The 25,172-nt window shown below is 61.0% G+C and overlaps 4 protein-coding genes across 11 annotated transcripts in view; 3 read left to right on the forward strand and 1 right to left on the reverse strand.

Moving 5' to 3' along the window:
• MYO15B (myosin XVB) overlaps positions 1-4,031 on the forward strand; it is a 29,910-nt gene extending 25,879 nt beyond the window's left edge. For 3 of the 4 annotated variants that reach the window (XM_086356138.1, XM_086356139.1, XM_086356136.1), the window contains exons 29-39: positions 1,156-1,232; positions 1,333-1,448; positions 1,541-1,635; positions 1,738-1,815; positions 1,937-2,033; positions 2,166-2,311; positions 2,453-2,568; positions 2,825-2,970; positions 3,083-3,216; positions 3,300-3,440; positions 3,608-4,031. In XM_086356138.1, coding sequence (XP_086212264.1) covers positions 1,156-1,232; positions 1,333-1,448; positions 1,541-1,635; positions 1,738-1,815; positions 1,937-2,033; positions 2,166-2,311; positions 2,453-2,568; positions 2,825-2,970; positions 3,083-3,216; positions 3,300-3,440; positions 3,608-3,667 — 1,206 coding nt within the window. In that variant the 3' untranslated portion in view covers positions 3,668-4,031. The remainder of the gene's footprint in view (positions 1-1,155; positions 1,233-1,332; positions 1,449-1,540; positions 1,636-1,737; positions 1,816-1,936; positions 2,034-2,165; positions 2,312-2,452; positions 2,569-2,824; positions 2,971-3,082; positions 3,217-3,299; positions 3,441-3,607) is intronic. The other variant, XM_086356140.1, reaches the window with a different exon arrangement.
• Positions 4,032-4,033: 2 nt separating this feature from the next.
• Positions 4,034-25,172, reverse strand: part of RECQL5 (RecQ like helicase 5) — a 30,235-nt gene continuing 9,096 nt past the window's right edge. Inside the window, exons 8-19 of the mRNA XM_086356141.1 lie at positions 8,312-8,530; positions 7,974-8,073; positions 7,806-7,842; positions 7,626-7,684; positions 7,466-7,539; positions 6,856-6,949; positions 6,488-6,622; positions 5,701-6,239; positions 5,467-5,557; positions 5,054-5,272; positions 4,805-4,874; positions 4,034-4,715 (exon numbers count right to left, since the gene is read on the reverse strand). Of these exons, the coding sequence (XP_086212267.1) occupies positions 4,615-4,715; positions 4,805-4,874; positions 5,054-5,272; positions 5,467-5,557; positions 5,701-6,239; positions 6,488-6,622; positions 6,856-6,949; positions 7,466-7,539; positions 7,626-7,684; positions 7,806-7,842; positions 7,974-8,073; positions 8,312-8,530 (1,738 nt within the window). The 3' untranslated portion in view covers positions 4,034-4,614. The remainder of the gene's footprint in view (positions 4,716-4,804; positions 4,875-5,053; positions 5,273-5,466; positions 5,558-5,700; positions 6,240-6,487; positions 6,623-6,855; positions 6,950-7,465; positions 7,540-7,625; positions 7,685-7,805; positions 7,843-7,973; positions 8,074-8,311; positions 8,531-25,172) is intronic.
• SMIM5 (small integral membrane protein 5) lies at positions 10,530-17,429 on the forward strand. Of its 4 annotated transcripts, XM_086356155.1 has the most exons (4): positions 10,530-10,891; positions 13,818-13,947; positions 16,206-16,365; positions 16,810-17,429. In XM_086356155.1, exons 3-4 carry the CDS (start codon positions 16,239-16,241, stop codon positions 16,917-16,919), a joined length of 237 nt encoding a protein of 78 aa, XP_086212281.1. In that variant the 5' UTR covers positions 10,530-10,891; positions 13,818-13,947; positions 16,206-16,238; the 3' UTR covers positions 16,920-17,429. The 4 variants fall into 4 exon arrangements, with proteins under 4 accessions (XP_086212281.1, XP_086212280.1, XP_086212282.1 ...); XM_086356154.1 differs by lacking the exon at positions 13,818-13,947; XM_086356156.1 differs by lacking the exon at positions 13,818-13,947 and having other exon boundaries at positions 16,211-16,365.
• Positions 18,967-23,465, forward strand: ERLN (endoregulin). 2 transcript variants are annotated; one of them, XM_086356152.1, is made up of 5 exons: positions 18,967-19,195; positions 19,322-22,058; positions 22,137-22,212; positions 22,344-22,476; positions 23,171-23,465. In XM_086356152.1, the coding sequence occupies exons 2-5, from the start codon at positions 22,004-22,006 to the stop codon at positions 23,354-23,356; spliced, it is 450 nt and encodes a 149-aa protein (XP_086212278.1). In that variant the 5' UTR covers positions 18,967-19,195; positions 19,322-22,003; the 3' UTR covers positions 23,357-23,465. The 2 variants fall into 2 exon arrangements, with proteins under 2 accessions (XP_086212278.1, XP_086212279.1); XM_086356153.1 differs by lacking the exons at positions 18,967-19,195; positions 22,344-22,476 and having other exon boundaries at positions 22,025-22,058.

A 25,172-nucleotide genomic window follows, 5' to 3' on the forward strand; every position in this document is an offset into this window, starting at 1 on the left:
AGGAGACAGTGAGCCCTGGGGGCCCCTCTCGACCTTCCTGCTGGGGCTCCAGGGCATCCCCTCTCCTTGCTCATCATCATCCTCTTTACATGTTCAAATCATCCGGTAATGTTCATTGAGCAGCTGTTACACGCTGGGCCCAGGACAACCGGGCCAAGTTGGTGAAGCCCCCACAGAGCTTACCACCTAAAGAGACGGTTGTAAACCCTGATGCCGCGCGCCTGGGGCCAAGAGTCCTGTGGAGAGAGAGAGCAGGGGCGGGGCTGCTGTGGTGCAGCAGACTTGGTGACAAGGTGACGCTGGAGCAGAGGCCTGAAGGAGTGAGGGGGTGAGGCCTGCGTGCCTCGGGGCAACGCGTGTGGGGGGCGGGGAGGGGAGAGGAGGAGCCTGGCGCCAGCGAGTGAGGGGGAGTGGAGGGTGAGGACCGGGAAGGGCGGTGGGTCCAGGGCACGGAGGCCTTGCCGTTTGTCAGGAGGTCTGAGTTTTCAAGACTGGGGAAAGCACTGGAGAATTTGAAAGACTGACGTGGCTTACAATTCTTGGGTTTGCTCTGGCTATTGTCTGTGACTCTGGGAGTTTAAGGGCAAGGGAAGGGTTACTGCCATGATCCTAGGTTAGACGTGGTGCTGGCTCAGGCCCAGAGGCAGCAGGAAGGGTTTGCTATGAAATGCACGTGGTGTGTGAGAGAGAGGCCAAGGATGACACCAAAGCTTTGGCCAGGGCACTGGCTGGTCTCCCCCAACGATGCCTGGTGAGGGAGCAGGGCTGGCCTGTGGCGGAATCTGCTGAAGTCTGAAGTTCCAGTCTTCAAGTGGAGGGTCTGGGCTTCAGGGGAGACGTCTGGGCTGGAGGCAGAGGCTCAAGGGCACTGCAGCCTCTAGAGGTCCCGGTGGTGAGGGGAGTCAGCTGAGACGACTGGGACAGAGGGACCAGAGAAAGAGGACAGGACCCAGCTCGGCCTGGAAGCGGGTGAAGTTGGTGACCTGGTGAATGGCCAGTGGTGCAGATGCTGTTGAGTCGAGTGAGACCAAGCCCGAGAGAGGACCATGGCTGTCACCCCGACCTGCCCCCCTACCGTGGCCATTAGTAGGATCTCTCTGACCTCAGATTCCACGCCATCCCACCCCCACCGCCCTGCCCCTCCTGTCCCCACAGCTCTGCCAGGAGAAGGAGGATCTCAGGGATGAGGTTTACTGCCAGGCCATCAAGCAGGTCACAGGACACCCCCGGCCGTGAGTGGGGGACGGGGGTCGGGGGGCAGGGGGGGGCCTCTCAGGGAAAGCAGAGCACTGCGGCCTGGCCAGCCTGAAGCCCAGGCTCTCTGCCCTGCAGGAAACTGTGCGCGAGAGGCTGGCGCTTCCTCAGCCTCCTCACGGGCTGCGTCCCCCCGTCGAACACGCTGATGCCCTACGTGACCAAGTTTCTGCAGGACTGGGGTCCTCACCAAGGTGCCGGCAGGGAGGGGATTCCGGGCTGGGGTCTTGGCTGCTCAGGGAGGGGCTGGGAGATGCTCACAGCCTGGCCTGGCTCCTCTCTGCAGAGCTGGCCCAGAGCAGCCAAGAGCACCTGCAGCGCACAGTCAAGTATGGGGGGCGCCGGCGGCTGCCCTCCCCAGGCGAGATGCAGGCCTTCCTGGTACTGGGGGTGCGGGCTGGGCAGCGTTCCAGGACTCCCTGTGGGTGGCAGGAGCTGGGGCCTCTTTCCATGGGTGGACTGACCCTGCGCTTGCCCTGGCAGAAAGGACAGGTAGTCCACCTGGTCCTAATTCACTTGCCTGGGGGTGTGGATTACAAGACCAATATCCGCACTTTCACGGTGAGTGCAGGGCCACAGCCGGGGGCGGGGGGGGCAGGGGAGACACGGGAAGCCTGGGAACCCCCCCACCCCCGAAGTCCCATTCCTTCCCTGGCACCCCCATCTCTGTCCACATGTCTAGGTGGCAGCAGAGGTGCTGGAGGAGTTGTGCAGGCAGATGGGCATCACGGACCCCCAGGAAGTGCAGGAGTTTGCCCTCTTCCTCATCAAAGGGGACGGTGAGCCACCTGGCCTGGGGAGGATTCCCCTGCTGTGGCCTTGAGGGAGGCAGTTCCCACGCTTGGGGCTGGCCGGGCCGTGGGCGGGGCTGGCCCTGGTAAGCCTGTTCAGGTTGTGAACTCCCGGTGCAGGTGAGCTGGTGCGGCCCCTGTGGCCCCAGGAGTACCTTAACAGCGTGCTGGGGGGTCCGGATATGAGCCTGCACAGCCGGCGGCTCGGCTGGGAGACCCGGCTGCACTTTGACAATCCCACCTACATCAGCACCCACTACGGCCAGGTCAGCCTTGCACGGTAGTGCCAGCCTCAGCTGCCTGGGCAGGGGCCCTCCAAGACTCCCTGCCCTCAAAGGAGAAGGGAGGGTGGCAGCAGTGGGCTTGAGGCTCAGGAGCCACCCCTTTGCTGCCCCCGCCCCGCTCAGGTGCTGCGGGACTACCTTCAGGGAAAGCTGGGGCTCAGCCCCCAGGAAGACGCCCGACTTGCCAGACTGGCTGCCTTGCAGCAGCTCAGCAGGAGCACGGAGGAGCCCCCCTCAGAGTGAGCGTGAACGCAGCCACCATGCCTCCTGTCACCCCCTTACCCCCTCCTCCAAAGTCGAGGCCACTGGTGCCCTTCATGGCCCTAACCCAGCGGGCTATGTACACCTGTCCCCCATCCTACCCCACACTCCTCCAGGGCAGGGCCCACACCTCATCCACGTGTCTGGATCCCTGGTCTCACCCACGGGAGCCACTAGTTCATTGATTTAGCACCAGCTGTTTGCCCAGCCTCGCCTGACCAGGCTGTGTCCTAGGCAAGACCTCTTGGCTTACGTGCCAAGGCAGCAGCAGTGGCAGCAGCAATGGCAGATGAACGTGGCCACTGTGAAGAGCCTGATGGGCCGGGAACTGAGGCAGCTACAAGGATGCAGCCCCCAGGAAGCGCAGATCAGCTTCATCAGTGGGTCTGGGGCAGGGGGACGGCCAGGGAGGGGGACGGGGGCGCCCAGGAAGGAGGACCAAGGGTAGAGGAGCTAAGCAGCTTCTCCACCAGCCCTGCTCTCCATCTGCAGAGGCTGTGAGTGAGCTGCCCCTCTTCGGGTACACGGTTTACCTGGTGCTACGAGTGAGCAATCCGGCCCTGCCCAGCCCCGGCCTCCTGGGGCTGAACCGCCAGCACCTCGTCCTCATGGACCCCGGCTCCCAGGTGGGCCGGGCTTCTGCCCCTCTGCTGGCCTGGGCACCCTCGGGGCACTGATCTCCCACCCCCGACACTGACCCCACCCCCAGGAACTGTGCTGCTCCATCGCCCTGAGAGACCTGCAGCGGCTCCACCTGCTGAGCCCACTGGAGGCAGAGGGCTCCCCTGGCCTGGAACTCAACTACGGCTCAGCCGACAACCCCCAGACCATCTGGTTTGAGCTTCCACAGGTGGGTGGACTCTGCGCGCCCTGAGAAGGTGGCGAGTGCCTCACCCAGGCCCGGTGTGCCCAGCTGCCTGGGCCCAGGCTGCTACCCAGGGCTCTGGCGTGGCAGAGCTGGGGACAAAGGCGGGGGCTGGCGGGGGAGCCCTGCCTTCATGTGCCATGCCCGCACAGGCCCAGGAGCTGAAGCACACCATCACCTTCCTGCTGGACGGCAACCCTCCTTCCAGTTAGTGGCCGCGCTACACCCAAGGCGGGGGCAGAGACGGAGACAGGACCCCTCCCCGGCCCACGTCTCACCTCGACAATCTCCTCTGGGTGCGGTCAGGCCAGTCTGGTTTGGACTTCAGTGCTTGGCTGTCCTGGAATCCACTGTAGCACGGCCCACAGTGGGGCTGCTACAGGGACTTCAACTGGGGAAGTGCTGCGAGCCTCATTCTGGGGTGGGCCTGCAGTGGGGACTGCGGGAACTCGGCTTGGGTGTCAGGGGGTCACCCAGCCTCGGGGAGATGTCCACCTGGGGCCTGGCCCCACATCAGCACGTGCCCAGACCTGGGAGGAGCGGCTGCTGAAGAAATAAAACTCCCAAGAGAACAGGGCTGTGCGCGTGCGTGTCAGAACCAACCGGACACTTTATTCTCCTGTAAATGCTGACGTCCCGCCCAGCCTTCCTGACCAGGAGCTGAGCTGGGGCAGAGCGGGCTGCTGCCCCTCTTGGCATGAGCTCTGCCCCTGGGCTGGGCTGCAGGCGGCATCTGGAGGGGAGAGGGCGGGGGGGGGTGGACCAAGGGCAGCTCCTCGAGTCAGCTTGACGGCCTTGGCCTGCTGGGCCTCGCCCTGAGTTTAAAGTGTTTTAAGAGGGGGAGGGACCGTTTTCTTCTGCTCCTCTGGCAGCCACCACACCATATGCCCCCTTCTCACCTGGGGATCTGGCCCAGAAAACTCAACCGCGAGGGCCAGGAAGGCAGGCAGGCGAGGAGAAAGAGGGCCTCAGGCTTTGCGAGCAAAAAGTAAGGTGGGCTGACCTCGCTGTGGGAGGCGTCTAGGCCCATTTCCAAAGTGAGGTGGGGCTGGAGGCGGGGAGAGCCTAGGAGCAGGCTGCCCGCCCTCCCTGGTCCTGAGCGAGGCCGGGCGGGCCACGCTGGAGTCTGGGGGGCAGGCAGGAATGCGGGCCCCATCGGTCATCTCTGCGGGCCACACAGGCCGTGCCAGTCGGCTTCACTCTCACACCGGGCTCGGCCGTGGAACAACTGCTTGATGACGTCCTGCGCCTCTTCCTTCACTAGATTCGGGGGGGAGGGGGCGTGAGGGCCAGTCCTCTCCCGGCGGAGCCCCCACAAGTCCCTCCCAGCTGGTGCCACTCACACTCACCGCTTCTTCCCGGACAGGGGTTCTGGGTCAGTGAGTGTGAGAGGTGGCGGGCGAAGGCTTTAAACAGTTCCTGGAGAGAGAGTGTAGGGAGGAGCCAGGAGCTCCCACGCCAGGACCCAGAGCAAGGCAGACCCTGGAGGGGGCCGCGGGCTTCCGCCTTGTCTTGTCCTGGGCTCATGCTTCCCCCACGCCGTCTGCACCCCAGTGCCCCAGGCTCAGGGGAGAACAGGGCCCAACCACCTACCGTACCTTGGATGCAAACTTGCCCTCCTTGTAGAAGGGGGTCAGACACTTGACCACCACATTCGCAGCCTCCTTCAGGGAGATGCTGGGTGCCAAGAGCTGGCAGGAGCCTTGGGGGATTGAGGGGCGCTGGTCGCTGGCTGAGACGCTGCCCTTCGCCTCAGCTGGGATGGAGGCCTTGGCTGAGGGACGTGGCCTCTTCTGAGCCTGGCTCCCTGGGCTCTCCTGGGCAGGGCCACAGCAGAGGGTCACTCTGGGGTCCCCTGTTCTGGGCCCCTCCCTTCCTCCTGGAAGATGGGGCCTCCAAGCCCGCTGGCTCCCTCTGGCCCGGCCCATCTGCCCTGGGGTGTGGACAGCGGAGACTGTCTCGGAAACCCCTCAAGCAGGCTCCAGCATGGCAGCCTCGTGCCTCTCAGTACCTGCTGGGGTCTGGGCCGCTTGCCTCTCTGTGCCTCCTCTGTGGGGCTGGGCTGGCCTTCGGGGGGCCTCTGATCTCTGAGAGGGCAGGCACTGGCCAGAGGGGGAGCAGGCGTCAGGGTCCAGTCGCCTCCTCCCCCTCAGCCCGGGCAGCCCCGCAAAGCCCGTGGCAGGAACCAGCCCCACTGCAGAGGCCCAGGGAGCCAAAGGGACGCCAGGACTGCCCACGCACTCACCTCGGCCCCTCCTCAGCACACTCCTTGGTCTCAGGGCGGGCAGCCAAATGCCCCACGGCTCCATCCTCCTGCCCTGAGCCCTTCTCCAGGAACGTCAGGGGTCCCCGCGCCCCATCACGGGAGGGGCTGGTACCATCTGCCCCCGGGGCTGCAGTGAGTGGGGGCGGGCTCTTGGTCCTTCGGCAGAAGAAGCGGGCGATGTTCTGAGAGTCCTTGAGTGCCGCGGCGGCCAGGAGCTGCTGCTTCTTATTGACCCGGGCCTTGGCGGTGGGGCTGCCCCGGGCAGGGCCTCTCTCCTCCTCAGGGGAGGGCCCCCGACAAACAGCACCGCTCCTGGGGGCCTCTCCTTGGGGCCCAGAGAGGGACTTGGCGCGCTCCGCACCCTGGCAGTCACAGGGCTGGCTAGGGGCCCCCCGCTCGCCGCCCTGCTTAGGCTGGGGCTCTTGCTCCGGGACCCACGTCTTCTCCATCAGCTCTGTGGCCGTCTGGAAGAGGCAGGAGCCTTTGGGGAAACCAGCTCCCACCCGCTTGGGCTTGAGCTGCGAGGAGGAAAGAGGCTGCTGACCACAGGCCCCTTCAGCACTCGCTGGCGGGTCCGGGTGTGGCCGCGGGGGCCGGGGAAGGCAAGGCTGGGCGGGCGGAGGCTTGGGGGTCAGGCTGGTGAGAGGTGCTGGGGGGGCTCCAGGGCAGGGGAGAGCGAGGGTCAGGGCTGTGATGCCAGGAGGAGCAAGGACTGTGCCAACACGAAGGGCGAGGGGCCGGGGCGCCGGTGGCTTGGTGGACGCACCGAGTACACCTGGGAGGCGGGCAGGATGTCATGCTCGGTGGGCTCCGGGGGCTCGGCCTGGGCGCTGCAGCTGCTGGCGCCGCCGCCCACACGGTACAGCTGCCCATCCTTCGAGGCTCTGTGGATCTCAGCCACCTGGGGCGGGGAGGGAGGGAGGAACGCCCTGGCTGGCACCCGCTAGCTCCAGGCTTTCCATGAGTGGCTTCTGTGGCTCACGCTTGCAGGCAACTGGACACTGAACAAGTTCTAGTCCCCACAGGGCTGGCTAGAAATCCTTGCAGCCAGGGAAGGAGGGAAGTCGGGCTTCTCTCCACCTAAGTGGCCCCCTGGATGGGGAGCTGCCCTGCCCACCCCTGCCCGGGGCCTACCTTCTTCAGCACGCTGGCCTTGTACAGGTTGGCCACCTTGGCATTTCGGAATGTCTCGTGTTCCAGCTCCACTGCCTTGGCCTGGAGGTCAAGTCTGAGGGCAGCAGTGAGATTAAGGTGTCAGGCCTGAGGTCAGCCCTGTGAGATTCCCCCAGGGAACCCTGGAGATGGCTTCAGGGCCTGGTGGGAATGGCCTTGGGCACAGGGACTCCAGCCTGGACTGTCTGGCCCCTGTGGCTTACTGTCCTTCGGCAGTTCCTGGCACCCTGTCACGGCCAAGTCTGCCCCCCGGTGGGGCTGTGTGAAGACCCACACCCCCTTGGGAAGAAGATGAGTCACAATTTGGGAAGAGGTGCTCAAATAAACCGGGCTTCCTAGGTGGCTCAGTGGTAAAGAACCCGCCTGCCAATGCAGGAGACACAGGGTTCGATCCCTGGGTCGGGAAGATCCCCTGGAGGAGGAAATGGCACCCCACTCCAGTATTCTTGCCTGGAGAATCCCATGGACAGAGGAGCCCGGTGGGCTGCAGTCCACGGGGCCGCAGAGAGTCGGACACTACTAGGGACAGAGCACGCACGCCCAAACAAGCCAGGGGGCTGACGACGCTCACCCGTCAGTGGAACCTGCGGCCTGGCGGTTACTGCTCAGCGCCTCCTCCAGGAGCCCCAGGCAGTGCTCACGGGCCTGCATCGGGGCAGGAAGGTGGTCACACAGGTCCCAGGTTGGGGGAGGAGCCTGGGGGCAGGTGTGAGGAGCTGCCCACCTCTTACCTTCACAGTGAGCCTGGGGATCTTCCTACTGGCAGCCTCTCTCAGGGGACAGTCCTCATCTGCAGGGGGGAGAGGCAAGTCCTTCCACCCTACTTCCTGCTCTCTGGTGTCCCTGACCCTCCAACGAGGCATCCTCCCCCCACACCCTGGGACCACCCCAGGGGACGTTTCTGTACTGACCTGGGGGTACGAATTCTTCTGTCTTGGGGTCTTTGCCCTGGAAGATGACATGAAGTCCTGTGAGCCATCCTGTCCCATAGCAACACAGCTCCCAGTCTAGCATAAGAGAGGGGCTGAGAGGGTGTGAACAGGGGCCACCCAGAGCCCCCTGAACCCCACTCCCTTCACCTTGCGCAGGCGCATCTGCTTCTGGTAGAAGAGATTCCATTCCCGCTTCTGGGCCTCATCTCTGCCCTCGTCCCCGCTGCCTCCAGACCCTTCGTCATACCTAGGCGACAGGCTGGGCGTGAGCCGTCCTGGGTCTGGGCTTTGCCCTCCCATCACGTGTCTGGTAGGGCAGTGATGTCTCTGATGCCCTGGACACTTGGGGGCAACGCTGATGTCCTGGCCCCAGTGTGGCCCTTGGGGCGGGGACATGTGTCACTTCTGATCTGGCCTTGGCCCCAGGGAGAGAATGCCAGACTCTTTCCAGTGGGTTGGGGGGCCCTGGCCTCATGGCCCCTTACCTGCTAAAGCCCCCGTAACCCCTGCGGCCTCCCTCGTACAGCTCAGGGTCATAGCCATTCCCCTGGGAGGGGCCAATGCAGGTCTTGTTCCAGCTGCTTCTCTGCTCCAAAGCGTCCAGCTGCTTCCGCACATCCGTGGGGTTCTGGCAGCAGTCACAGCCTTTGGTGCAGGCAGGGGGCGAGTCCCCGAAGTACTTGGCAATGGCAGCATGGCGGCACCTGGAGCAGGGGTGGTGAGGGGCCCGCTCGGGCCAGCGTTCGTTTACTCAGTCCCCAAACTCTGCCTGAGCATGGCTGTCTGGCACTGTGGCTAGCATCTCACGCGAGCTTCACGAGGCATCACTGGGCGGGGGGCGGGGGGGGTGTGCCCATTTTATAGATGAGGACGACGAGCTGAAGGAGAGTCCTCAAAGTCATGTAACACACGTGCCAGGGGAGCCAGGGCACAAACCCGCTCTGCTTCTCCATGGGGCACTCCTCAGGGCTCCAGGCCCCAGCCCCCTCTCCATCCTCCGGTAGTGGGGCACCCTGGGAGAAGCATCGCCTCTGGGTGCAGACGCTGACTCTGCAGCTGAGGCTGTGTCCTTGGGGAAAGCGCCTGACCTCCTGAAATGAAGCTTAGGCACCTCGAGCACAACACACCTACAACATGGTACAAGGAGAGCCCTGGCCCCTCGGGCAGCGTAAGAGCCGAGACAGCGCTCGGAAGTACGTAACAGCACTTAGCACTTAGGGCTCTTATTACCGCTCCTCACTCTCTTCTTCTGAGTGGGGCTGGGGAGAGGCAACAGCAGGAAGTGGCCCTACCCCACCTCAGCGCTCAGCTCTGCTTCTGTCTCCTGGCGACTCCTCCCTGTTGTCCCTAACAAGCCTCTGCCTGACCCAGTGTACACGGCCCGGAACCGGGAGACTGCTTGAGAGCAGGAACCAGGCAGCTCTGGGTTGGTACCCCATGCCGGGCACTGGTGAGCACAGCCTTCCCGTGGTCTTCCTCATCACATCTTCCTCTGCCCTGACCCACCATAGCCCCCTTGGGGTGCCAGCCTCCAGCAGTCTCTCCTGTGGGGGCCCAATGGATCACTGGGGCAGATGTAGAGACCAGGGGTGTGGGTGGAGGGCACAGCTCCATCCGGGCCATTACAAACAGTGGTCCCTGCAGCAGGCATGCGGCACAGGGTGGGCGAAGCCTCTGGGGAGGCCAGAGCAGAGGCAAGGCCATCCAGGTACCACGTCCCAAAGACAAGAAGAACAGACACCACTGCTCTGGCTGGGACACGACTTAAACACAAGCACTGCTTGGGGCTGCAAGGAACAGGCTGAGGAGCGGAGACCCCGGGCCAGCTTGGAGAACACGGCCCAGAGGAAAGGTGGGCTGGCTGCGCAGCCACCAGAGGGCGCCATTCCTGCCGCGCCCAAACCCACGCTGTTCACCCCGCCGCCCAAGTCCCAAGTCCGTGCCACCGCACAGTGGCAGCCTGTCCCGCCTCTGGGACGCTCTGGCATCCGAGTGGTGTGGCCACAAGCCTGGCTTCTTTCCCCGCGCCCTCCCCCAAGCCCTGACTCACTGGCGTTTTGTGCTCACACTCAAAGGGTTCCATTGACAGCTCGCAGATGCGGGCTGGGGTCGGCCCCTGTCCTGCTCCGGGTACCGCCTGGTCTGCTGGGGTGGCACGACCAGCCAAATGTCAAACGGCCCCGCTGGCCGCTGGGCTGCTCTGGAGCCCGTCCCTGCCGGCCGGGCCAGGAGTGTGGAGACAGCCCCAGCAGACACTGTCGAGAAAAGAGCAGCAGTGTCCTCTCTCCTCCGGGGCCACCTCCCGAGGGACGGGTTAAGCCTGGACTACTCCCCGGTCACTCGGGACTCCCGAGTCCTTCCCTGAGATGCCGCCCCAGAGGGCTGACAGCCTGGGTGGTCTGGCATCTCCCCGGCTTTCTTTCCCAGGAGAAGAGAGGAGGGGGCCCTGCTGGGGAGTCGCCTGAAGGACAGAGTGGGGGCTGAAGGACATGGGTCCCCCCCGAGGGGGCCGCGGGGTGCCAAGGGTTGGAGAGCTGCAAGCCCCCCTCCCGCCCGACTTCTCCGCTCAGGTGGAGCCTCCCAGAGGTCATCCTTGCCAGGGAACGTGCGAGTCGCCCTCCTCTTTCATCAGCTCGCAGCCCAGGCCCAGCCCACACCCGCCAGGAGGGAGGAGAGGAAGAGGAGGAGGAACAGGAGGGCCGCGCAGACCTCGGGGCAGGGAGCAGGCACAGGAAGCCTGCAGGGCGCCCTCCCGGCAGGGATTCCCTCTGGGCACAGCGGGGGCACTGGCTCCCCACTTGAGCGGCCGCCCCAAGTAATGTGACACTTGAATCTCCAGGACGACCAACAACAAAAAAGCCGAGACAGCAGCTGGCTGTCAACAGCCAGGAGCTCCGCTGCGCTGAGCAGAGGCACTCGGGGCGCAGCCGCGGGTCAGGAAAGACGCGTCCGCAAAGGAAGGAAGAGGTGTGAGCCCGGTTGGCCGGGGGAGGCAGGGAGGAGAAACTCGAGGCCCCTGGGCTGCCCTGCACCTGCGGCCGCCCCCCGCCGCACCTGACTCGCAGGTGAGTGGCCGGTCACAGAGGAGGGGGGAGGGAGGGAAGGGCGCCACCAGGGTCCCCTGCCTTGAGGGTGGATCCACCACGAACACGGAGAAGAGGTTTTTGAGGGACACACTTGGGCACAGTCTCCGGACAGCGCCCCTTCGAGCCCGGGCTCTCCCCTCTCCCGCTGGGACCCAGCACGGGCCCTGGCCTGAGGCTACAGCCCTTGGCACAGCGTGGTTTCCTCTGTTTGCTGAGCAGGCAGAGGGGCCTGGGGAGCCTGCTTATTCGACAGAAGTTAGTTTAAGCTCTTTCTATTCAGGGGGCTTAAATGAGGGATTTGGCTGGCCTGGCCGGGGAGGGAGCAGTCGCCTGCCCACTGAGCCTCCCTTTTCCCCCAGGATCAAGTACCTGCTTTCTCCCAGTTGAGGAGGCCCAGCCAATTCAAACCACCCAGGATGTGGATATCCTGAACAAGAGCAGCAGCTCCCACCTCTTATTGGGGGACGCTTGGTGTTCTTGACTCGGGGTGGGGGGCTAGGCCCAGGTCCTCCTTCCGGTGCCCACTGAGATCTCCAGGAGCCCCCAAATCTCCCTGAGCACCAGGCCAGCACTTGAGGGCCCTAACCCCAGGGTGGGGTGGAAGTGAAGCTGGGGGGGACTGCCCCGCCCCATTGCTGGGCGCACAGTGCGGACCCCCCACACACTGCTCCAGCCTCCCTGTCCTCACACAAGCAGCATTAAAGGCTCCCTCCCCAGCCACCCCCACCCCCCAGATGTCTCCCCAAGGCAAACAAGTCCACATCTACTTGGAAACAACCACCCAGGTTAAAGTGGGAACCAAAGACCAGCCTGTGTGTTCCTGGCTCCGCTGAGGCTGTAGGAACGGGCCTGGGCTGCGGGCTGGGGAGGCTTAAAAGCCCTGCAGCGACGGGCGGTGACGACAGAGAGAGGGAACAGACCCCGAGCGAGGGAGGGACGCAGCGGTGAGCCACTGCAAGACGGCCCAGGCAGGCAGGCAGGGATTAGAGTCCCCAGACGCAGAGGACACAAGTGGATGGAGCCCCCCAAACACAAGTCCCTGAGCAGGGACACAAGTGTGATGCCCAGCTCCTGGGCCTGCAGGAAGAGTCAGCAGCAGCAAGCAGAGCTATGCGGCTGGAGACCCCGGGCTGCCGAGGGCGCAAGTGTCTCCCTTCCACCGCAAGGTGGGGCTAAGGCCAGAAGCGCAGCGCACAGTGGGCATCTCTGTCTCGCTCGTTAGGCCTCGGGAATCTGCTAAGACACCCACGGCCTTTAATTATGCCTCATTCTGGTTGTTTCTCCAACAAGTAAGGGTAGATGAAACCCACTTTGATAAAATAACAAGGCAGGGCAAGAAGCCCTTGGACCCTTGAGGCACCAACACGCCCATATCAGTCACCAAACACCCGCAGGCTGGGTTCTCCCCAGGCAGCTGTGCCTGGACTTGGAGCGTCAGTTTGGCAAGAAGGAAACAGGGCCGCTTCAGTACCAGGTGGCAGTTGTCTGGCCTGCAGGATGCCTGCCTGCTCAGTCGCAAGGCCCTCTGTGCCAGGGGATGCCACCCAAAGGCACGTGTCCTAGTCCCTCCAGCTCTGCTAGCCTTCCCTCAGCCTGGCTCATCTCCCCGCTCTGCAGGCTGCCCCTTTGGCTGGGGCAGGGCCATGAAGGGCCATGCGGGCCGAGAGCCAGGGAAAGCCACCACTTGTTCTGGCTGCTCCTAACCGAGGTGCTACCGGGCATGGGGCTGGGAGATACTCTAGCTTCCCTGGTTCATAGGCAGGAAGTACAGTCTGGGAAGGAGTGTGGCGGACCTCAGCTAGGAAGACTAGCAAAACATACAGATAGGCCCACAGGGCTTCCCTGACCATCTCCCTCCAAACCTGGGAGGAAGGTTAAGGGGACAAGAGGCAGCCCTCCTGGGAGGGCCCCCTCTCCTGTGGCCACAGCTGGGAACGCTGAGGGCTCCCTGCTGAGCGACGGCTGGGCCATGGCCACACGGTCACCTGATGACGGCTGGTTATATCGGGCACCCGGCGTCAGGCACCCTCGGCCTTGCTTTAAATAGCGTGCTGGGAAGCCCGCCCGGGACCTGCTGGAATGTGCCTCCACCCTCTAGGAGTACAAGGCCCCTCCAACTCCCCCACGGGCCCCACTAAGGCTCCTTTCACTCAAGGCCAAGCTGGAAAGGATGAAATAGCAATTGGAGAGCAAAGGGGGCTTTGGTCTTCGGGGCAGATCCACTCCTGTCCCCGGTGCAGACGGGACCCCACAGGCACAGCCGGGGCCGACCCAGGCACAGCTGGCAGATTCCGGTCCCCACAGGCCCCAGCTGTGAGAGCCTGTGGCCTGCAGCGGGCGTGGACGGACGCTCTTCCCAGAGGGGGGCCCGGGCCCCCCGGGCATGAGTCTGCAGCTTTCTGACTTCCTAAGCCCTGGAGGGCCAATAGGCCCCACCTTTCCTGCACAGTTCAGCCTCCACTCCACCTTCCTCCTCCCTGCTTTGGGGATCACACCTGCACCCCCTCCGCACCCCAACTGACCAGGGTCTCCAAGCAACCTCTCGCTCAGAAGCGGACCCACCCCCTCTGCAATCCCTCCTGAGCCTTTAGGCATGGGGGCACAAGTGGAAAAGCCCCCTGCCAGCTCGCGCTCCCTGCTTCCTCTCTGAAGGAGTGTCTCTGATGGCTCCATTAGGCAATGCAGGCCCTGGGCCAATCAGCTGAGAAAGCCAGGCCAAGTGCAGCTAAAGAAGGGAGGCGAGAGCAGCCCAGCTCTGGAGCCTGGTGCATGCTCCCTAAGGGCTCCGGTCAGCCCACTGGGACAGGCCAGGCGGGCAGGCTCCCATCCTCCAGGAAACCCGGGGAGTGGGACGCCCAGGGGCCAGGGGCCCGGGACAACGCTCCTGTGCATGCCTGCTCCCCAGGTCAGCGGGAGGTGGTCTGCGCGGCGTGATCTGAGGAAAGGGGTCCTTGTGAACTTGACACAGAAAGACTCGTGAGATCTGCCCTTTGGTGACAAGTCACAGGAGGTTCTCAAAGGGCAGGCGTGGCCCGGTGAGTGAAGACGCTGTGCTCCAGATTCCCACGTGTGGGTGGGACTGGTCTCCGCAGCCCCAGTCCTGTGCTGAGCCTGTCACACGGGCCAGGCCCTCGGTGCGCGGCTCCTGATCTTGTCTGCAAAGAGCAGGCTTCCCAGAACAGGCGCCTAGGGAGGCACAGTGTGACCGTGGAGAGGTCCCTTCCTCTCTCTGGTCTCAGGGTCCCCAAGTACAAAAGAAAGGAGGCAGAAGGGGATGACGCATGGCATTCTAGAATCCTATGCCTCCTAGGACATTGGAAGACTGGGCTCCTGATCTCCTCTGTAGAAAGATGCGGACCCTGGGCTGGGGCGTGGGAGAAGCTGGGGGGCTCTGACTCCAGGAGCTTCGCTCTCTGACAGAAAACCATCCAGTCCTCCACGGAGCCATCTCCACCTGCCTGCCACCCCCATCATCACTTACAACACAGCTCCCTGCCTCCAGCCGGCCGCCCACCACCTTCCTTCACCTCACACACCACAGACATCCTGGCATGAAGGACACAAGTGACACTCCCCAAAGGTGCTGGAAGAAGGCCACTGGTGGCGTGCGCGGCGAGGGGGCCGTGACTGCCCCAGAGGCCGTCCGGCCTCTCCCTGCCCAGAGCAGAACCACGTGCCCCGGGCACTCCCGGAGCCCGGCGCTGGGCTCAACCCTCCCTCCTGACAGCCTCAAGGCGGGCACCCCGTCTCCATGTAAAATGAGGGGAGGAACAGACCCAGAGAGACAAACTGACTCCAAGTCACAAAAGCAGGGAGGAGGCTGGCAGCATCAAACCCAGAATGATTCAAATGCTGTGCTACAGGGCCGGCTGGCCAGATGGGAGCAGGAACCCTGTGGAGGAGATACCTGTGCCAGCCACCGTCCAGGCCCCAAAGGACCACGAAGTGGATGGGGGGCAGAAGTGGCCTAAGTAACCACAGGTGGGGCTTATGAGGCCACCAGGAGGTCCCATCCTCTAAGGACCAGAGCTGCCCAAGAAGGAAGGGCTGGGCAGGAGGGGGGCTCCCCTCCTTGAGCAAAGGCCATGTGCCAGAGAGGGCAGGGAGCCAAGGGCGGCGCAGAGGGCCCGGCAGATGACCTTCCAGGCGGCTCTAAGGACGCTACGCTGCGGTGGCAGGGCCAGGGGTGACCGCAGCCCACACCGGGCGAACCTGCCAGGCAGAGATCAGGGACGGAGCGGTGGCAACAAGAGCTTAAGGCCTGGCGCAGGCCCCGGGCTGCCGGCAGCCCCGCCTCGGTGAACAGGTTGAGGCTGGGTTGGCCCAGGCTGTCTCTGAGCCCTCTCTCAAGAGGTGCTGGCTCCCTCGTGCCCACCTATGAGGCACCAGGGGAAGAAAGTCTGGGGCATAATGTGCTCTGACTCACTGACTTGGCCTGGGCCTTCACCTTTGGCCCCTCAGGCAGGATGGGCTGGAGGAAGCCCTGGGTCATGGGGCTTGGAGGCTGACCGGCCACTCGGGGGGAGGGGGTGTTGGGGGAAGGGGACCCTCTTGCGAGCCAGAAGGGCAGGTCCCAGCCAGCAAGAGCAGGGCGCTTACACCCTCCCTGGGACGCCTGGTCCCATCCTGAGAGAAGACTCCTTGGGGAAAACTGGAGGAGTACGGTGTCACCCCACCTTCTCACAGGAAGACACCGAATGAGGAAAGAAATGGGGCTGATGAGAGGGGTGGGGACCCCAGGGGGCCTCAGACCGCCCCCCCAGTCAGCTCTCACCTCTGGCCGACCCTGGCCAGCAGCCCCCATCAGCCTGCTCCCAGGAGAAGCGGACCCTCTGTCCCCAAAAGTGACCAAAAGTAAGGGTGCCAGGCTGGGATCCCAGAGCCCCGTGTCCCCACCGGGAAACCAACCAGGGAGCTGTTTCCATACCAGACACCCTGACAACACCTAGAAGTTGTGTCTCAAAACAAAGGAGCGGAACAGGGCAGTCACCTTCACGGCCAGCAAGCATGGCTGACCCTGGCCGCTGGCAGAGCCCTCCCAGGGCTGGCTGTGCCCGGCAGCCCTGCAGCGGGGCCTCAGGGTCCCCCGTGTCCCTGGCCGGGGCAGTGCCAGTGAGGCGGGGTGAGGGCCAGCGCTGAGCGAGGGGCCCCACGGCTCGCTTCCTCTCTGGTGAGCCGCCGGACTCTGATGGGTGAGGCCTGACAAACTCGTTCTGCGGGCCAGGGCGGGTGAGAGGGCGGACTCTCCGGAGCCAGCTCCGCAGGGACGCCAGGCCCTCTCTCTGCTCTGCAGCCCAGGAGGCGCCCAGCAGGAACCCGGCGCAGCATGGCAGCCAGCAAGCTCATGCAGGAGATACACTCCATTGGGGACAGGCTGCTGCTCAAGCTGCAGAGACTGCCACAGGCTGAGCCTGTGGAGATCCTGGCCTTCTCGGTCCTGGTGGTTTTTACAGGTAAGCCGGGGCTCCCAAAGTCTCCTCAGCACCCAGGGCTCTTCCTCACGTCTGGGAGAGGAAACTATGGTGCCAGTCGGAGGGCCGGGTGGTTCCCCAGACAGAGGAGGAGCAGCAGATGTCTCCAGAGGGTCGGGGGTGGGGGGCAGGGGATCTCCCCCTATTCTCCGACATGCTGCCCCTGGGGATGGGGTGTGCTGAAAACCAGGGCCCAGGGGTGCTCCCTGGACCTCAACCCAGGGATGAAGGGAGCCAAAGCCCTGGGGGCCGGTGTGGGGACAGTCACTCCTCTCCCCAGATTCTCGGTGTTTCTGACCAGTAAGCAGACCTCTAGGGAAGGTCCTCCAGGCCCCCAAGAGGGTTTCTTCAGAAGCGAGGTGGGCGCGCTTTCTCCACCCCCGTCTGAGTTTCCCGGGCTCTCTGCTGTCTCCTCATCCCCTCCAGCCACCGTAGTGCTGCTGCTACTGATTGCCTGCGGCTTCTGCTGCTGTCAGTACTGCTGGCCCAGACGGAGAGGCAGGAGGACCCAGGTGGGACCCATGACCCCACCCTGAGGGCCAGGGAGTTGGCCGAGAAGCTGGAGAGGAGACCGCCGACGCCACGTCCCAGGTGTCAGCCTAGCCCCGCAGCCCTCGCCCCTCAAGACAAAGACCCACGGCTCAGCCCTGGCCGGGCCCAGGGACCCGGATACTGACTGAGACCTGGAGCCTCAGCAAGGAAACGGGCTGTTTCAGCCACAGAACTCTCACCTGCAGGGCGCCCAGGAGGGATCGATGGTTTCGAAGACAGAAAACCATCAGGGATTCTTTGCCGACCTGCACTTTTTAACAAAGCACAGAGCGTAGTCCCCGTACTTGGAGAATACCCCGCATCTGCGGGGAGCTGGCCCTCGGAGGTCCCATGCCAGAGAGGAGCAGGCCAGTTTGAGGGCCTCTGTGCAGGAGCTACTGGGTCCCAAGCGCCCCCCAGAGTGGGGAACATGTCAGTGTTCTATTCCAGGGTTTGCCTGCTTCTTTCCAGTGTTTGCCTGCTTCTTTCCAGTAAAGGCTTTCTGGTTATGTGTTTCTGCGGTGCCCTATTCCCTGGGCTGGGCCCTGTGCATCGGGAGGTCGGCGTGCCAGGATCCTGGGGGTGTGGCCAGTGACTTCTCCTTGCAGCCTCTGCTCTCCCTGTGCCCATGGAAGCTGGAGAAACACGCAGGCAAGAATGCCACATGGGAGGAAGGTGGCAAGACTCCGGAACCAGGGGAGGCTGCAGGGCCCCTCCTGCCGAGCGCTGCCTCCCAGATGCCTGGTCGGCCGCGATGGAGGCTGTATCTGCCCCAGGCAGGTGCCGGGCTCAAGAATGCCACGCCACGGTCACCACGGCCATTAACTGTAGGCAGCACGCCCTATCCTAGCAGGTCCCCCTAAACTTCCAGAATAAGAGAGGTGAGGTCCCTACTGTCATCCATAACCTGCCTCCCGACCGCAACATCCTTTCCCCAACGGGCCAGACGGTCTGGGTTCAAATCCTCGCCACCACCCCCCACCCCCGACCAGCTACATGAATAGGTGTTAGCGACTTGACCTTCCAAAGCCATGTTTCCTTCCCCTGTGAAATGGGGACAATCCTGGTACCCTCCTCCTGGGGTAAGCCTGTGAGGATAAACCAAGATGGCCTTGGCACGATGACCTGGCCCAGCACTGGGCATATCCTAAGAGCTCCACCGCTACGAAGCATCCTTATTTGCCCCTCTATTCGGGGGGCCGAGCCAGAGCAACGTGGACCCGTTTTAAGGACTGCTCCTGCTGACAACAACACTGCCCACCTCCTGCCCTGCAGTTTACTTTCTCTCCACAGAACTTTCCAGGTAGAACTACAAACCCAGGAATGAGCGCAGGGGAGGCAGAGGCTCTCACGGCACCTGCCACCCTCCCCCAACACCAGTCCATCAGAGCCATAAAGAGCCCCGTGTTCTTTACACACCTCCATCGTCTCGGCCTGTGCAGCCTGTCCTGGTTGCCTGGAGGCAGAGCCCCAGTCACTCGGGAAACAGCGAGGAGAGGGGGATGCCAGCCCCCGCCACTCCACCATCTCCAGCTGGCAGGCCGGCAGGAGAAGCCCTCTCCCTGGTTGGTTTCCCTCCCTGGTGTCCAGGGACTTGTCTAACGGTTTGGTTTGGGTGGAAGACCCAGAGAGGAAATGCTTCCACAGAAAACAAAAGAAATGCAAGAATCTGTCTGTACACTGTACCCTTCTACCACCATCACGAAAGAATGGGGTTCAGAATAATAGTGATAATAATAATGACAATAACGGTGAGCACAGAGGTAGCTAAAATGCATCGAGGGCTCATCCCCCCCGCAGGCATGTCTGAAGCCTTTTGACCCAGATTAATCCATTTAATCGTCACAACAACCTCATGCCAAAGGGACCATTACGATCCCCTTTTCAAAGGTGAGGAAGTAGGTACCTTGCCTAAACCGGACCAGCTGAACAGTGGCAGGACCCGCCTGTCTGGCTCACCACACCCAGGCCTCCAGCTGCAGTGCTGATAAGGCTGCATCACCCACCACCTAACAATCTCAGGCCCCAAAGAGCCCCACCCTACACCCTTCCCTGTGAGCGGGTGTGGCCTAGGAGTTAGGAGCCGGGGTGGGGCCCATCTGGGCTCCCTCCCAGAAGAACACAGGGAAGGCGGGAACACGTGGAGCCCCGCCTCTTCTGGGCCTAGCACCCGTGGCTGCAGGCTCCCCAGGAAGCCTTCAGTTCAGAAGACACAGCAACCTCAGCCCCGTGTGATCTTCCTTCAGCAGGCTCATCAGCATCGAGAACATCCTTCGTCAGGGTAACTGACACTGAACCCCTTTTCTAAGATTCAGGCTCCTGGGTGCAGCTGCCAAGAAGTGGGGACCACGGGCAGCCCTGGGCACCTGCAAGTGGACAGAAGTTCACTCGTGTTTTCCTCCTCCAGGCCAGGAAGTACCTAATGCCGACTCCAAATAAGATGCTGTCCGCACCCTCAGGGGCTTCCAGGAGCACAGCCCCACCACCAGTGGCTCCCCCGCAGCTGTCTCGTCAGGTCCCAAGCAGGCTCCAAGCCCCTGCGGCTCAACCAACCAGACCTCCTTGTGCACAACAGCAGCCTGACACACTCTGATCGGCCCTCTGGGGAAGATAGGCATGGAGAGGAGACAGCAACCACCCTCCCAGTGTAGGAGGGACTATACAAGGAGGTGCAGCAAAGCAGGTGGGGGCCATGGGAGAGGCGCCGTTAGGCCGTCCAAGCCCAGAGAACACCCGGCTGAGGCTGGCGACCAGACCTCTCCGCTCCCACTGCCGTGCCACCCTGGGCCAGGCCGCCAGCCGCGTCTACCTGCAGTCACTGCCGCAGTGTCCCCGCCAGTCTCGGCGCTGGTCTCCACACCTCTTCATGCCACAACCCCTGCTTATGGCCTCTGCTCCAACAGTGCCCACAATTGTGGTCTCGGTGCCTCACGAGGGTTTTTCACTCTACGCTTCGGATCTGCACACTTTACTGTCCAGACATCACATCTCAGAAACTACGGTCAAGCCGCCGGTGCGAGAATCTCATTAGCAGAGGCCACATAAAACTGTTTGCTCTGAAATCTGTTTTCCCGAACATTAATGTTTGAAAGCAATCTACAAGTAACCAACCTTCAGGACAAGATATTTGCTTGTGGGTAACAACAAATTCCACAGCCTAAAACACAGAGGACAAGGAGTTCCCTGGTGCCCTAGTGGTTAGGATTCTGGACTTTCGCTGCCATGGTCCAGATCCAGTTTCTGATTAATCCCCTGGGTTAGGTTCCTGAGATTCTGCAAGCCACGCGGTACAAACAACAACAAAATGATTATTTAAAAAATTACTGAAAACAAAATAATTCTGTACTTAGAAAATGTTTCTTCACTCTCCTCGGGAAGCAGCTGGCTGCCCCCTAATTCTCACTCTTCCATCATCTTCACATCTCAACTTAATCATTGCTCCTCCTAGGGGAGTCCCCTGGGCCCCAGGCCATGCCAAGGGCACCAACAGCATTCTCTACCTCTTCCCATCATATCACTCCCTTCCTGGTGATCATTTCAGAAGAATTTTCTGACCTGGGTCAGCAATTAATAGAAAAAGTCAATTAAAGCAATGTTTGCGTACATGAGACATACATACTCTACACTCCTCATGAGATGGAAACACAGACACACACATCTTTTCTCTGAGTGTGGGTTTGCTGATCAGGTTTCCTGACTTGTCTATCTGCTAAATTTTCCTTTTTTGAGGCAGAATAAGGGGAATTCCATGGTGGTCCAGTGGTTAAGAATCCACCCTGCAATGCTGGGGACTCAGGGTCGATCCCTGGTCAGGGAACTAAGACCCCACATTGCCTCGGAGCAACTCTGCCCACGTGCCACAACTCCTGAGCCTGCGCACCACAACTAAAGCGTCCGTGCACTGCAGTGAAAGACCCCGCGTGACTCAACTGAGACCCGACGTGGTCTAATAAATAAATATTGTTTTAAATTAAAAAAATAGAAGTCAGCTTTCTAAAAAAAAGGCATCTGCAAAGAAACCTGATTGTGAAATCCTTCTGCATTTTTAGGAACTGTTTACAGCTGTCTTGTCCACATCTATTTTTGACAGAAATGCCATCTGAATGATTCTGAAGTGGTCAAGTAGTATTTACAGAAAGAAATACTTTCCCTCTCTGCTTGTTCTGAGGTCCGACAAAGCACTTCAGAGCTCAGATTGTGCAGCTGAGTGGAACAGCTGGGTCCAAACCTCAGAGCAGTAACTTCTTAGCTGTGTGACCTTGGGTAAGCTACTTAAGCGCTCCATGCCTGTTCCCCGATTGTAAAACTGGGGTTTCGGCTATCACCACTGCTTCGTTTTCATGTAATGTTAAGTGCAATTATGTAATTATAATAACAACTACAGCTGCCACAAAACAGGTTGGGGAACAAATAGCTGACTCTTGATAAGCATCCAACTAAGCTGATGGAGCGGAAGCCCGAGGGTGTGCGTAGACCCCGGCAGGCCAAGGGCATTAGTCAGTGTGTTTTACGGAAGAAAATGCGAGGCAGCAGGTGAGCCGGGGTCAGTGAGGCCAGGAGAGGTAAGAAGGACTTCACAGAACCCACCCACCACCTCTTCCATCCCCGGCTGCACGTGAGAATCACCTGGCGAGCTTTACCAAGCACAGGGTTCTAACACACCCAGAGGAGGGGCCTGGGAACAGGCCTTCAGAAATGCTGCCACATGCCTCTAACAGGCCCCAGAATGGAACCCCCGGGAGGGCAGAGCCCGCCTCTCCTGCTCACAACTGGACACAAGGTGCCAGCGCAGTTCCTGGCCACCGTGGACACTCGACTCCTGTCTTTTAAGGAGGGATGGCGGCCACCAGGTTCCACGCACCAGGGCACAGGCCCCACTCCTGCTTCCCGGCTGCTCCATCACACCAGGGGTGGGAACCCACAAGAAACAGTTGAGGCAGGCCTGAGCAACAAAGATACCAAGGGAGAAGTCAGGCCTCCACAGGAAGCCAGGGCCTCGCTGGTGATAAACACCCCCATGCTGGTTCCAGGAGGTGCCAGCGGGAGCTGTGGTTAATCATCTACCCGGTGCCATGGACAGCAAACAGCCATGGGTGGCGCCCCAGCCCTGGGGCCTCCTGAGCAGGTCCTTTCAGTGGACACAGGTGAGGGGGACAGGTGGCCTGGGGCAAGGGCCCTGGAGCCATTCTCTTCCCACCGACTCCAATTCTGATTTGTCTCAGCCAGGACACTTCAACCCACACGCCCTGAGCAGCCCTCCAAAACAGCATCGCAAGAGGGCAGAACACAGCAGAGGGGGTAAGTGTGAAAGGCTGAAAGGGAATGTGGTTGCTCGGCAACAGGCCCTAGGCCACCTTTGTCTGCTCTGGTGACAGCAGGCAGGTCTGGTCAGGGCCAGCCATCAGGGCGACCCCTTTTCCTCCCAAAAGTTGCTTCTCTGAGTCGGGGCAGAGCTCTGGTCTCCTGGCAGTGTCTTCAGCTCGGTCCCTGCAAAGCGTGGCTCTGGAGGATTCCCCTGATCCACCCTCTCTTAGGACACAAGACGGAGAGCAGCAGACCCGGGTAATGGCGCCTTCCTTCTCCGCCTTTACTCCCTTCAATTGGCTACTGGCTCGCAGCCTGCCCGTCTCAGTTGTGTTTCAAGATGATTAGTTGGTCCTGCCTCTAAGGAAGCCGGCTGAGCTCCCAGCTTGAGTCTGTCCACTCCTTGGCTCCAGTGAGGACCTCTTAAAATGCTCCCCAGATGTTCGCAACTGAGGCAGAAAAACTGGGAAGGGTCTATATCAGTGCTTGTCACTTATTTTTTGGCCGTGTCACGTGGCGTGCAGGGATCAAACCTGTGCCCCCTGCACTGGGGTTAGGATTAGAGTCTTAACCACTGGGCCACCAGGGAAGTCCCTACAGCAGTGCTTTGCAGGTTCTGGCTGAGCAGGTCTCAGGGATGGGAGAGAAAGTCCCTGATCACAGCAGGGCTGTTTAGGAAAGGCCTGGGGAAGGCAGAGCGCACTGGACCACCCCCACCCCTGCCCTTGATGCCAGGCCCTGCTTTCACTTTTGCGGAGGAGGAAAGCCCATCCGTTGCCTCCTGGAGGCACCGAGCCCCAAGACCCAGTGTCCCTTCAGTGCCCACTAACTGCAGAGATTGCTGCTGTTCTGAGATGGCACCAGAGGATGGAGTTAGGGGAGTAGGCAGTAGCACATGGGGAGGGCTGTGGAGAAGCCCCGGCATTCAGGGCCTCTGTCCCTGCCTTTCCAGGTTCAAATGGACAGAATGCTATCGAAATACTCCTGGAAGATGGAGTTCTGGGAGAATCCCTGGGACCAGGGGGGCCTGGCAGTGATCATCCTGTTCTTCACCACGGTCCTGTCTCTCGTCTTGTTTGCTATTATCTTTGGTTTCCTCCCCATGAACAAAACGACCAACCAGAAGGAAGAGTCGTGACCTGACTTTCTGCCGGGCAAGGGGGCCATTCTCAAAACATTATGGACTCTTTCTTCAAAGCTCTTTAACAGTCTGGAATTAAACATTTTTCATATGATTATCTGATAAATGCCTGTCTTCCCCACTGGTTCAAGTACCAAAAAGCAGGGACTGGGTCTCTTTCTGTTCCCCATTGTACCCCTTTTCCAGTGTGCCTTGCCCAGAGTCAGTACCAGTCAGTGTTTGCTGATGGAACAAATGAATGAATAAAGAAATGAGCAAAGGAACGGATACACAGAGGGATGCCTGAACCGTCGGCTCTCTGAGCCTGGAGACCCTGGGAGACGACAGAGCCCAGTACAACCTAGGCCTAAACCAAAGCAGTTCTTCCTATCTCAGGGTGCAGAGGCCTCTGGGCCAGAGATTACTTTCAACCTAATTACTATTCCTTTTTACACTCAAAGGTAAATTTGGCCATGTCATCAGTAATCAAATGCATTTCATGGTCACGCTCAGAGAAAGCAGCTACACACCGAGAAGAGAGGAAGCCGGCTGGATGCCCCACACTGGCCTTCATATGACCTGCATGTCTTTTCTCTGGTCCCAGAGATGCCCAGGTATCCCTTACAGAGCCCCCCAGCCCCCATGCACCCCGACCCTACAATGCAGCCTTTGTAGACATGTCCCCGCCTCTGCTGACGCCACCATGCTGGCCTGTCCCTTGCTGCCAGGTGCCCTCCCTTCGCAAACAGCTGCTTCGGTGTCAACCTCAAACCAGGCTATTCTTAGAAAAGGGGCAAATGTCTGGTGGAGAAGGGGCTTTGCCTTTGTGCTATGTACCATCTGTTCAATAAAGAAACATTCTTTCATTCAAAGAGCAATTTCAAATCTAGCCACACCAGCCATGCTGACTCCATCCCAGGGCCTGGAAGTCCTGGCATCAGACATCCTCACGTGCAACAACAGAGACAGAAGAGATAAGGTGGCTTACAGGGCAACAGGAGGCCCCCCAGTGCTCGGCCCCTGACACATTAAGAGGCCCCAGCTCCCTGGGCTGAGATAGAAGGCAGAGGCCCCTGGGAGGATCTGGCCTCTTGTGTGGTGAGCTGCTGCAGCCTAGAGGTGGCAGAGCTAAGCCTCCGGACAGCCTTACAGAGACTCAGACTCATCCCCAACAAGAACCCAGCCAGGGCGCTTTCCAGAACAGGGGACTCTGATACCTAGCAAGGACACAGAGCCCTTTCAGGACAAGCGCTTCACTCAAGAAGCCAAAGGAGGCCTAATTTAGCAGTTCATAGTATGAGTGCCTACAAAGGGCTCTGGTCACAGGGGCTGTGGGCAAGGGTCCTGACCACCTCTGCTGGGCATGGTCTCGCGAGGCCAAATGAGAGATGGCCGCTTGGAGAAGGGAACAGCTTCAACCCAGGGGCTACCAACTCATCAGTGAAGAGGAGGGGGTGAGAGTCAAAACATACAGCCCAAGTAAGAGCCTCTCTGGTCTCCCGAGGAAACCCTCAAACCTCTGCTGGACACGAGTACCATGCACTTAATCAGCTCCGTGCTTCCTGAATCTAGTCCGGCAAAAACCAAGGTGGCGTGTGTGTATGAAAACGTGCACGTCCCTGACAATCGGGAGACGGGGATTATCATCTGTCCTACTGTGAGCTTCATGACCATGACCTCTCTGGTCCACTCGATGTCTGAAGCCGTAAGTTCTGCATCTATCTTACAGGTTGTCCAATGAGATCTAACCAATGAGAGCAGAGGAATCAAAGACCTTTCTTGAGCCAAGCGCTATACAAATGCCAGGGCTCCCAGCCTGTCTCGAATGCTCCCA

This window comes from Bos grunniens, chromosome 19 (assembly GCF_055505025.1).
Source record: "Bos grunniens cultivar Pamir isolate PY7600 chromosome 19, Bosgru_T2T1.0, whole genome shotgun sequence".
NCBI classification, from domain to species: Eukaryota; Metazoa; Chordata; class Mammalia; order Artiodactyla; family Bovidae; genus Bos; species Bos grunniens.

Bases quoted from the DNA above. Each gene is read 5' to 3' on its own strand.
- ERLN (XM_086356152.1), top strand. From the start codon at position 22,004: ATGGGTGGCGCCCCAGCCCTGGGGCCTCCTGAGCAGGTCCTTTCAGTG. The intron at 22,059-22,136 runs GTGAGGGGGACA...GATTTGTCTCAG, and splicing joins GGTCCTTTCAGTGGACACAG to CCAGGACACTTCAACCCACA. The intron at 22,213-22,343 runs GTAAGTGTGAAA...TCCTCCCAAAAG, and splicing joins GGCAGAACACAGCAGAGGGG to TTGCTTCTCTGAGTCGGGGC.
- SMIM5 (XM_086356155.1), top strand. From the start codon at position 16,239: ATGGCAGCCAGCAAGCTCATGCAGGAGATACACTCCATTGGGGACAGG. The intron at 16,366-16,809 runs GTAAGCCGGGGC...CATCCCCTCCAG, and splicing joins GGTCCTGGTGGTTTTTACAG to CCACCGTAGTGCTGCTGCTA.